We start from the raw sequence: 12,507 nt of genomic DNA, 5'->3' as shown, positions 1-12,507 counted from the left end.
GGAGCAGCCTTTCAACGCCTCTCTCTGTCTGTCGCAAGAAAAGTTGACCCACACAACAAAGTAAAGCTATTTTTCGGCTATGAGCCGACAGGGACCCCGCCGTATTATGCTGGGCTTACACTGTGCGATTTTTTCAGTCGCGCGATTCAGCTCCTGCTCAAACTGTACGATTGACTCGCAGGGGTTAGAAGTTCATAGGTCACGATGCAGGGTCTCACACAGGGGCGGAGCGGGGGGGTGGCTTACGGGGCTTAAGCCCGGGTTGTTTTGTCAGAAGCCCGGGGTATTTTGGAGTGTAATTTTTTCATAGTTAGATGCCTGGCTGACAACTGTATAAAACAAAAAGTACACACAATATTCGAAGCACATAGTGCACACTGTGGGAATTTACGACTGTGCGTGAATCCCCCCCTGATATTGGTATGATCCAAGCTCAGGCACTAAGCGACTGAGCGAGGGGGCGGGGCAGCTGCTGCCCGTGAGTGCGCTGTTGGAGAGACGGAGCCAGCCATACTAAGGAGAGCTTAAGTTTGACCAGGTACCAAAGCAAATCATTCGTACCGTACAAATAATGTAAATATGACGGTGCATCACGAAAGATTGATATGAAACTGATCACTTGACCAATATTACGTTACTTGCTCTTCAAGTGAATCAACAAATGGCAAAATGAAAAGCCGAACAAATGCTATTTTTTTTAGAGTCTTAGCTTACGTGTGTTTATTTCATATTCTCAGTTCTTACCCTCCCGACTAAATCGGTTTCAGTTATGCACTGAAACATAAGAATGGACATTCGAGGGTTCTTTCAAAGAAAAAACTCAGGTAAATGTTATTTTATATATTATGCTTTGTATGTTGTTCAGTATATTTCTATGCAAAACAAGAGGGATTTCAGTACACAGCAGGATATTCACATTTGTAACCAGATATTTACATACACTTTAGGGAGAAAACATAAAACATTTTTACTGTACAACATCAATTTAGAGTAAACTTTTATTTTAGATAAATATTGAAATATATTTTGAATTAGTTAAATTTCAGAATAAAGAGAGACAGAGCTATTTTTTATCACTTTCATCAAATTTAGGAGTACATGTACACTAAATTTATTGTTAATTAATAAGAAAACTCCAGACGATTCCATTCTGAGCTGAAGAAGCTTCTGATAGGTTAGTAGAGTCCATGTGAGTAAACTGGTGGCACAGCTGTGGATGCATATAAGGCAAAACACAGAGCCTGTTTCTGTGACATGGGAAAATCAAGAGATATCAACCAAAACACCAGGAAAAGAACTGTGGAGCTCCATAAGTGTGGCTCAGTTTGAATACAATTTGGTGCCATTTGCAATTAAGAAATACAGACGATTTCTCTCTTTACTCTTAAAGTTAACAAATATGTTTTTTATATTTATCAATCTAAAAAAATAAACATTTAGTCTGATTTGATGTTACAATTAAAAAAGTGTTTTTATCTGAAGAGTAAATATCTGGTTTCAACTGTATATTTGATGATTGTCAGCACAAAGAGGGAGAGAGAGGAACAGAGAGGGAGAGAGAGGAGAACGAGGACAGAACAGATGAACAAGAGCAGGTGAGACATACATGTTAGTCAAATGGTTGTTTACCAAAAGTATCACCGTATCATAGGTCCTCATGTATCTCGTACCTAGTGTTTATTTTTAGGTTTGTTATTTTTCAAATTCTGTATTTATTAAGTTATGCAGCTTGTTTGCACAACGAGGATAAATAATTATATAAACTTTTCTCAGTCTAAATAGTGGACTTTGGTAGAATTAAAAAATAAGTGTAGTGCAGGTCTATGATGATTTTTAGTGCTATCATCTAGTTCTGATTCTGGTTCTGTCTTGGTTAAGTCCTCAGTAGTCCTGATTTTGAACTGTTGTAGTCCTGTTTTAATTCTGGATCAGTTCTGGGTCTGGTTGAATTGGGGTTTAGTCCTCGTGTCTTGATGCAGCCCTGACCTTGTTCTGCCTTGCTGCTTAATTAAAAAACTAGTTTAAGGCGTCCTGCACATGTGATATATATTTTTCCCTATATGAAGTCATTCTTTTTTGAACAGAGCCTATTAATCTTTCAGTCATTTCTACACCCCCCCCCCCCCCCCAAAAAAAAAAAAAAAAAAAATCCCACATGCATACTACTCTTTGGGCTAAGCCCCGGGTGTTTCAAATGTCTGGCTCCGCCTCTGGTCTCACACTATACGGCCCGATGCTCTGATGCGACCTGAGTGCTCACACTGTGCGTCCATAAAATGAAGGTTATAACAGAAATTCTGTCGCTCGCTCTCCCTCTCCGTCTTTCACTCACACAGACACACCACCACCATCAACTTTGCTAAATTGCTAATGAAAAACATGATCAGCTGTGATTGAGCAGCAGTGTCGATCCAACTATTTTCACGGTTGTTGTGGTCGTGATAATTTTGTGAGGCCACATCGAAAGGGCTCGGATGGTTCTACAGGTTGTGCCTCCATCGCTTGTGTCCAGATCACACGCTGCACTGCCGTGCTACGCCGTCTTTTTCGCTGACATTTGTGTTTGCGCGTGCGCAGTGTGGCAAACTGCGGTGACACCCTCACGACCAAGCGATTGATGATCGGGAGCTGGTCGTGAGGTGTCAATCGCTTCTCGTTACCCCACGTATACTACACGATGCACGACGCAGGATGAAGGCCAAAATCGGGCCGATCGCCAAAACGATCGCACGACTCAAAAATCGGCTCAAAATGGGCCAAAAATCGCACAGTGTGAGCCCAGCATTAGTCAGAGGTCCCTTTCCTACAGTTCGGAGTCGCGGACCTTCAGTAATAGTAATAAATCACACAGCAATAGTACATTCACGTTGTTGTAAAAAGCACGATAATATTGTAGCGGGTCAGGGCTGTTCGGGGTTCTGCTTGTACAGTTATGTTTTGTGTATGTTGCCATGGTGACGGGTGACGCCCTCTCGCTGCGACGGTGTGTCCTTCCGGGGTCAGAGGGCGCCCTATGTGTGTTGTGGTTGCCGCGCTGAGCAGTTAGCTAGTGGCAGTGTGTTCTTCTGCAAATGTAATAAACGGCTGTGCTCCCTGGCTAGCACACGGGAAGCAAGACCAAACGATACCTCCGTCTCCTCCTTGTCTGAACTCGCCACAATATATTAAGTAATCCAAAGTATTCAGAATACGTTACTGTCATTGAGTAACGTAACGGAATAGGTTACAGAATACATTTTGGGGCATGTATTCTGTATTCTGTAATGGAATACATTTTAAAAGTAACCTTCCCAACACTGTATACACTGGAGAACCAGAGGTGTGGAGAGCGATGGCCTGAATCCTACAACAGGTCAGCACATAATAATAGTTATGATAGGAATCAAAAGAATAATAATAAGTACAAAAGGTCAAAGGTCAGCAGTGTCTCCAGACTGTCAAAGGGGAAAACTGATGAACTAGCAGTGTTAACAAACGCAGGTGAAGTCATTTCATCAACAGTTTGGTCTTTTTGTCCAGCTTCCATGAGCTGGAGGATGCTCCCCAACCTGACTCCACTCTGTCTGTTCCACAAAGCAGCTTTAGGGAAGGTTGAGGCTAAACAGTAACACATGTAAGGCAGCCCCATTCATGGATTAATCACCAGAGTATGTTAGAGTTATCTGATGAACTGAAAATGTAAAGCTTGCATGTGACTCCCTTTAAGTGTGTAAACGATGTGAAGTTCAGATGAATTGTAGCCGATGATGCTGAGATCCATTCACTGATTTCCACCTTCACACCAACTGTGTAGTGCAGAATAAAGACAGCAGAATCAGTGTACTGTCAGTGTAGAGGATGCAAATCAGCCCAGAAACATCTGCTTACGTCCATCCATCCATTCTCTTCCACTGATCCGATTTAGGGGGGCGGAGCCATCCCAGCTACTGTAGGACGAGAGGCGGGGCACAGCCTGGACAGGTCACTGGTCTATGGCAGGGTAACACAGAGAGACACACAACCATTCACACTTATGGGCAATTTAGAATCACCAGCTAACCTAACCCCACTAAGCGCACGTCTTTGAACTGTGGGAGGAAGCTGGAGCACACGGACAGAATCCTCGCAAACACCTGCTCACATCTGGTTGAATTCACATTACAAAGAGCAGTGAAGCTCAGATCAGCTGATCACAGCCTGTACTTGAATCAAATCTACTGGAGCTCTCAGCAGAAATGATTGTGAGTTTGATTCTTTTCCCCACACTGAGCCACTACAGCTGATTTTAGGGTTCCCACCTGCTGAATCCACTTTAACCTGTTCTCTGCTCATGTTCCTGTGAGAGGCACAGTCACTCTCTAATGGAGCCAACAGAAAACAGAAATGTCTTCATTTTCCCTCTTTTTCTCTGCTCATGTTCGACTTCACTGATTCAGTCTAATGAAGTGATTTTAATATAATTCAGATTTACACTGAAATAAAGTTTGTGTTCCTGTGTGCTGATATCATTCATTTACATTAATGTAGCACAAGGTTCAGTTAACTCTGCACTTTTTCCCTTTGGAGTAAAGAAGTTGATGGAAAAAGTCCTGGATGTCTGTACTTTACCTACAACCACCTCTGTGGGATCAGTGATCAATCATTTATCATGTTGTTATTGATCAGTGACAGGTTGATTTCTGTTGGAGAGAAAGATGAAGATTTGAGTAAAGATGAGACTGAAATGGTTTAACAGTGTGTGGCTCCCTCTAGTGGATGTTGTGGAGTATTCTGTTGTCTTTGCTCCAAAGGTTTTTGTACAGAGTTTTGCTGTTTCCTGTCACTGTGGGCCTCACAGCACAGTAGTACACAGCAGAGTCAGACACTGCAGCAGAGGAGATCTCCAGATCTGCACGTTTCTCTGTTTTGTCAATGTGAGCTGAGAATCCCGACACAGCTCGATGAACTGATCCTCCCTCTGTGATGGAAAGCAGGAACTCTGGTCTGGATCTCTGGTATTGTCGGTACCACTGGATATTGTTGATAAGACCATCATATGTACAGGTCAGGTTGATGTTTCCTCGCTCTGCAACAGCTTCTTCAGCACGTTCCTGCTTTATGCTGTTCATGGAGCCCAAAGCTGCAAATGAATGATTCATGTCAGTCAGTCTTTTTCTTCCTTTGTGAGCATAATGAGATGAAGAAATCTGCTAATAATAACTCTGATCAAATCTTGTCACAATGAGACTTTCCTGTGTTCTAACACTCACCTATGCAGTGAGAGAAAAGTACCAACAGGTAAAGGAACATGTTTCAGGTGCTGAAGTCACACAGCAGATGAACAAAGTTCAGCAGAATGAAAAGACTAAGCAGCCTCTCTGCTGCACAGCCTTCTCCTCAACATCAGGCTGTAGTTCTGCAGGAAGAGACCATCTCATTTGCTGAGTTCAGCACCAGTGGGTGGAGCCAGAGAGAAACCTGTTTAGAGTCTTTATGAACAGCGAAACATCTGCTGGTTGTTTTTACAGCTGTCCTTGTTGCATGTGTGTTTCTTTCAGACTGAAACGTTTTGGGAGGAGAGTATTTGAACAACTAATAAAAATAATAATTCACTGAGATTTAGAGATAAATCTGTTCCTACACTGTTATTAACACTGGGAGCACTGAACGTATCCTATTATGTTTTGGACATGGCTGTGATAGCTGAAGGTGCCATGAGAGAGTGTGTGGTAGATGAGAGAGTTTCCTCCACTTGTGTTCGTTTATGAGGAAGATGTGACCAGAACACAGTGACTGTTAAAGCAGGCGTTAGAAAAACGTACTAGATATGATACAACGTCTTTGTTTAACACATGAAATATTGTGAGAAGTCAGAATTGTGTGTCGTGGCTCTTATCACATGTAACCGAAAGCACAGCAAGTTCCCAGGAGATACAACTCCTGAGAAAGTCCTCCTACACGTCTGTCCCAGGGTGATATGCAACATGCTACACAAATCCTCTTTGTCTGTAGAAAAGAAGCTCGCTGAGCCGTCCCCAGAGAGCGCTCGCACAAAGTTATGGTTGCTGCTGCTGCTCACTTGAAGTCACTAAAAGCTTTAAAGTCACATCTCTTGTGTTTCTCGATTTCTTGAAGAGTTGTTCCAACAGCTTGGTACCTCGAGCCGGACTCCACATCTGTCCTACTCATTCCAACAATGTCTGGAAGGTGAGGTCAGCAGCAAGGGAGGAGTCGGAGAGTGATGAGATCTGTAACTATATACACTCAGTGTTGGGGAGTAACGGAATACATGTACCGCCGTTACGTATTTAGAATACAAAATATGAGTAACTGTATTCCGTTACCGTTACCGTTTAAAAAGGTGGTATTCAGAATACAGTTACTTTGTTGAAATAAATGGATTACACATGTGGTACTTTCCTGTTTCATTTTGTCGCGGGTCAGGACTGTTTGGGTTTTGTTTGACAGCTACGTTCTTTTGTTCCAGGCGGCAGCGTTACGGTTGCCATGGTTACAGGGCGACGCTCTCTCTCTCTGCGACTGTGTGTTTCCTGGGTGAGAGAGGCCTTTTCGTTCTTGTTGTTGTTGTGCTAAGCTAACAGGCAGAATGCTACAAGCATAGCTCTAAAGAATGTAGCATCATGGGCAGTGTAGTCCGTGCTGCAGGGAGAATGGACTGCCATACACGTTATGGGTCTGTGAGCGCGAGGAGGGAGAAAAAGGGGAGTGGAAAGGTACGAGTTGTCATCGAGGAAAAACGGGAGCTGGAAGCATGTAAATATAATAATAACCACTGCAGCCAAGAAGAGAGCCTGACGAGCCCAGTTGTAAGTAAGCTATTAAGACTCGACTGTACACCGTGTTCCTGTTTTCCTCCGAAAACAATAAGTTCCGTTGGAGCAGTCTTTCAACGCCTCTCTCTGTCTGTCGCAAGAAAAGTTGACCCACACAACAAAGTAAAGCTATTTTTCGGCTATGAGCCGACAGGGACCCCGCCGTATTATGCTGGGCTTACACTGTGCGATTTTTTCAGTCGCGCGATTCAGCTCCTGCTCAAACTGTACGATTGACTCGCAGGGGTTAGAAGTTCATAGGTCACGATGCAGGGTCTCACACAGGGGCGGAGCGGGGGGGTGGCTTACGGGGCTTAAGCCCGGGTTGTTTTGTCAGAAGCCCGGGGTATTTTGGAGTGTAATTTTTTCATAGTTAGATGCCTGGCTGACAACTGTATAAAACAAAAAGTACACACAATATTCGAAGCACATAGTGCACACTGTGGGAATTTACGACTGTGCGTGAATCCCCCCCTGATATTGGTATGATCCAAGCTCAGGCACTAAGCGACTGAGCGAGGGGGCGGGGCAGCTGCTGCCCGTGAGTGCGCTGTTGGAGAGACGGAGCCAGCCATACTAAGGAGAGCTTAAGTTTGACCAGGTACCAAAGCAAATCATTCGTACCGTACAAATAATGTAAATATGACGGTGCATCACGAAAGATTGATATGAAACTGATCACTTGACCAATATTATTTTACTTGCTCTTCAAGTGAATCAACAAATGGCAAAATGAAAAGCCGAACAAATGCTATTTTTTTTAGAGTCTTAGCTTACGTGTGTTTATTTCATATTCTCAGTTCTTACCCTCCCGACTAAATCGGTTTCAGTTATGCACTGAAACATAAGAATGGACATTCGAGGGTTCTTTCAAAGAAAAAACTCAGGTAAATGTTATTTTATATATTATGCTTTGTATGTTGTTCAGTATATTTCTATGCAAAACAAGAGGGATTTCAGTACACAGCAGGATATTCACATTTGTAACCAGATATTTACATACACTTTAGGGAGAAAACATAAAACATTTTTACTGTACAACATCAATTTAGAGTAAACTTTTATTTTAGATAAATATTGAAATATATTTTGAATTAGTTAAATTTCAGAATAAAGAGAGACAGAGCTATTTTTTATCACTTTCATCAAATTTAGGAGTACATGTACACTAAATTTATTGTTAATTAATAAGAAAACTCCAGACGATTCCATTCTGAGCTGAAGAAGCTTCTGATAGGTTAGTAGAGTCCATGTGAGTAAACTGGTGGCACAGCTGTGGATGCATATAAGGCAAAACACAGAGCCTGTTTCTGTGACATGGGAAAATCAAGAGATATCAACCAAAACACCAGGAAAAGAACTGTGGAGCTCCATAAGTGTGGCTCAAGTTTGAATACAATTTGGTGCCATTTGCAATTAAGAAATACAGACGATTTCTCTCTTTACTCTTAAAGTTAACAAATATGCTTTTTATATTTATCAATCTAAAAAAATAAACATTTAGTCTGATTTGATGTTACAATTAAAAAAGTGTTTTTATCTGAAGAGTAAATATCTGGTTTCAACTGTATATTTGATGATTGTCAGCACAAAGAGGGAGAGAGAGGAACAGAGAGGGAGAGAGAGGAGAACGAGGACAGAACAGATGAACAAGAGCAGGTGAGACATACATGTTAGTCAAATGGTTGTTTACCAAAAGTATCACCGTATCATAGGTCCTCATGTATCTCGTACCTAGTGTTTATTTTTAGGTTTGTTATTTTTCAAATTCTGTATTTATTAAGTTATGCAGCTTGTTTGCACAACGAGGATAAATAATTATATAAACTTTTCTCAGTCTAAATAGTGGACTTTGGTAGAATTAAAAAATAAGTGTAGTGCAGGTCTATGATGATTTTTAGTGCTATCATCTAGTTCTGATTCTGGTTCTGTCTTGGTTAAGTCCTCAGTAGTCCTGATTTTGAACTGTTGTAGTCCTGTTTTAATTCTGGATCAGTTCTGGGTCTGGTTGAATTGGGGTTTAGTCCTCGTGTCTTGATGCAGCCCTGACCTTGTTCTGCCTTGCTGCTTAATTAAAAAACTAGTTTAAGGCGTCCTGCACATGTGATATATATTTTCCCTATATGAAGTCATTCTTTTTTGAACAGAGCCTATTAATCTTTCAGTCATTTCTACACCCCCCCCCCCCCCCCCCCAAAAAAAAAAAAAAAAAAATCCCACATGCATACTACTCTTTGGGCTAAGCCCCGGGTGTTTCAAATGTCTGGCTCCGCCTCTGGTCTCACACTATACGGCCCGATGCTCTGATGCGACCTGAGTGCTCACACTGTGCGTCCATAAAATGAAGGTTATAACAGAAATTCTGTCGCTCGCTCTCCCTCTCCGTCTTTCACTCACACAGACACACCACCACCATCAACTTTGCTAAATTGCTAATGAAAAACATGATCAGCTGTGATTGAGCAGCAGTGTCGATCCAACTATTTTCACGGTTGTTGTGGTCGTGATAATTTTGTGAGGCCACATCGAAAGGGCTCGGATGGTTCTACAGGTTGTGCCTCCATCGCTTGTGTCCAGATCACACGCTGCACTGCCGTGCTACGCCGTCTTTTTCGCTGACATTTGTGTTTGCGCGTGCGCAGTGTGGCAAACTGCGGTGACACCCTCACGACCAAGCGATTGATGATCGGGAGCTGGTCGTGAGGTGTCAATCGCTTCTCGTTACCCCACGTATACTACACGATGCACGACGCAGGATGAAGGCCAAAATCGGGCCGATCGCCAAAACGATCGCACGACTCAAAAATCGGCTCAAAATGGGCCAAAAATCGCACAGTGTGAGCCCAGCATTAGTCAGAGGTCCCTTTCCTACAGTTCGGAGTCGCGGACCTTCAGTAATAGTAATAAATCACACAGCAATAGTACATTCACGTTGTTGTAAAAAGCACGATAATATTGTAGCGGGTCAGGGCTGTTCGGGGTTCTGCTTGTACAGTTATGTTTTGTGTATGTTGCCATGGTGACGGGTGACGCCCTCTCGCTGCGACGGTGTGTCCTTCCGGGGTCAGAGGGCGCCCTATGTGTGTTGTGGTTGCCGCGCTGAGCAGTTAGCTAGTGGCAGTGTGTTCTTCTGCAAATGTAATAAACGGCTGTGCTCCCTGGCTAGCTCACGGGAAGCAAGACCAAACGATACCTCCGTCTCCTCCTTGTCTGAACTCGCCACAATATATTAAGTAATCCAAAGTATTCAGAATACGTTACTGTCATTGAGTAACGTAACGGAATAGGTTACAGAATACATTTTGGGGCATGTATTCTGTATTCTGTAATGGAATACATTTTAAAAGTAACCTTCCCAACACTGTATACACTGGAGAACCAGAGGTGTGGAGAGCGATGGCCTGAATCCTACAACAGGTCAGCACATAATAATAGTTATGATAGGAATCAAAAGAATAATAATAAGTACAAAAGGTCAAAGGTCAGCAGTGTCTCCAGACAGTCAAAGGGGAAAACTGATGAACTAGCAGTGTTAACAAACGCAGGTGAAGTCATTTCATCAACAGTTTGGTCTTTTTGTCCAGCTTCCATGAGCTGGAGGATGCTCCCCAACCTGACTCCACTCTGTCTGTTCCACAAAGCAGCTTTAGGGAAGGTTGAGGCTAAACAGTAACACATGTAAGGCAGCCCCATTCATGGATTAATCACCAGAGTATGTTAGAGTTATCTGATGAACTGAAAATGTAAAGCTTGCATGTGACTCCCTTTAAGTGTGTAAACGATGTGAAGTTCAGATGAATTGTAGCCGATGATGCTGAGATCCATTCACTGATTTCCACCTTCACACCAACTGTGTAGTGCAGAATAAAGACAGCAGAATCAGTGTACTGTCAGTGTAGAGGATGCAAATCAGCCCAGAAACATCTGCTTACGTCCATCCATCCATTCTCTTCCACTGATCCGATTTAGGGGGGCGGAGCCATCCCAGCTACTGTAGGACGAGAGGCGGGGCACAGCCTGGACAGGTCACTGGTCTATGGCAGGGTAACACAGAGAGACACACAACCATTCACACTTATGGGCAATTTAGAATCACCAGCTAACCTAACCCCACTAAGCGCACGTCTTTGAACTGTGGGAGGAAGCTGGAGCACACGGACAGAATCCTCGCAAACACCTGCTCACATCTGGTTGAATTCACATTACAAAGAGCAGTGAAGCTCAGATCAGCTGATCACAGCCTGTACTTGAATCAAATCTACTGGAGCTCTCAGCAGAAATGATTGTGAATTTGATTCTTTTCCCCACACTGAGCCACTACAGCTGATTTTAGGGTTCCCACCTGCTGAATCCACTTTAACCTGTTCTCTGCTCATGTTCCTGTGAGAGGCACAGTCACTCTCTAATGGAGCCAACAGAAAACAGAAATGTCTTCATTTTCCCTCTTTTTCTCTGCTCATGTTCGACTTCACTGATTCAGTCTAATGAAGTGATTCTAATATAATTCAGATTTACACTGAAATAAAGTTTGTGTTCCTGTGTGCTGATAGCATTCATTTACATTAATGTAGCACAAGGTTCAGTTAACTCTGCACTTTTTCCCTTTGGAGTAAAGAAGTTGATGGAAAAAGTCCTGGATGTCTGTACTTTACCTACAACCACCTCTGTGGGATCAGTGATCAATCATTTATCATGTTGTTATTGATCAGTGACAGGTTGATTTCTGTTGGAGAGAAAGATGAAGATTTGAGTAAAGATGAGACTGAAATGAGTCTGTTGTCTTTGTCATCAGTCCAGTGACACAAGAATCAGAGGTTTAACAGTGTGTGGCTCCCTCTAGTGGATGTTGTGGAGTATTCTGTTGTCTTTGCTCCAAAGGTTTTTGTACAGAGTTTTGCTGTTTCCTGTCACTGTGGGCTGCAGAGCACAGTAGTACACAGCAGAGTCAGACAGCTGAAGCTTCTGGATCTTCAGAGGAACTGATCTGATGCTGGAATCCAGTGTGGATGAAAATCTCTCCTTGAACTCGGCTGCTGTGTTTCCATCATCCCCACTATAGCGACTCAGGATGAATTTGGGGCTGTTGTTTCCATCCTGTTTGTACCAGAAGAGATAATTATTTGTTCCACTGCTGTTATACTGACAGCCAAGTGTTACTGTGCCTCCTGCAGCAGCAGTCTCTTCTCCTTTTGCTTGCAGCACGTTGTCTTTTTGTGCTCTGCATTCTGTAAAACACCAACAAACAGTATCAGTGTGCTGTTAAAGAATCACGTCAATGTTGATATCAAAGAAACAGAGTTGTGTTCATACCGAGGCACATAGCAGCCAGCAGCACTGAGATGAACAGAGGCGTCATATCTGCAGTGTAGAGTAACTGTGAGCTACAGCAAGTATAAAGAAGTTGTGATCTCTCTGTTTAGTCTTCATCAACACTAAGTTGGTGGATTAGAAGGAGGAGCCTGATCACAGTGACAGGACTCATTCACAGCCCTGTGTTATTCCCCCTGCTGACAGCTTCACACTCAGCACGTCTTTCTGCTGCTTTCAGTGGATATTTGCTCCTATTGCAGGAAGCAGGTTTAACAGACTGAACTGTGAGTCGAGGAAGAAAGAAATCATCAATGGAGCTCTGATACAGGGTTTACCATGGCGACGGGTAAACAAAGAGCAGAGCGTCCTGTAACAATGGCTGGTTATAAACAAGTGCTCTTTAATT

At 42.9% G+C, this 12,507-nt stretch overlaps 1 gene segment (V, D, J or C); it reads right to left on the bottom strand.

Moving 5' to 3' along the window:
* Positions 1-10,756: 10,756 nt before the first annotated feature.
* LOC113010359 (T cell receptor alpha variable 19-like) lies at positions 10,757-12,147 on the bottom strand. The segment is given in 3 exon segments: positions 10,757-10,825; positions 11,703-12,016; positions 12,102-12,147. Coding segments are annotated over 3 exon segments (429 nt in total).
* Positions 12,148-12,507: the final 360 nt, after the last annotated feature.

The sequence above is a fragment of the Astatotilapia calliptera genome, chromosome 18 (genome assembly GCF_964374335.1).
Source record: "Astatotilapia calliptera chromosome 18, fAstCal68.1, whole genome shotgun sequence".
Lineage (NCBI taxonomy): Eukaryota > Metazoa > Chordata > Actinopteri > Cichliformes > Cichlidae > Astatotilapia > Astatotilapia calliptera.
Note: the sequence above shows the minus strand (reverse complement) of the source record. Positions and strands in the feature narration are given on the sequence as shown.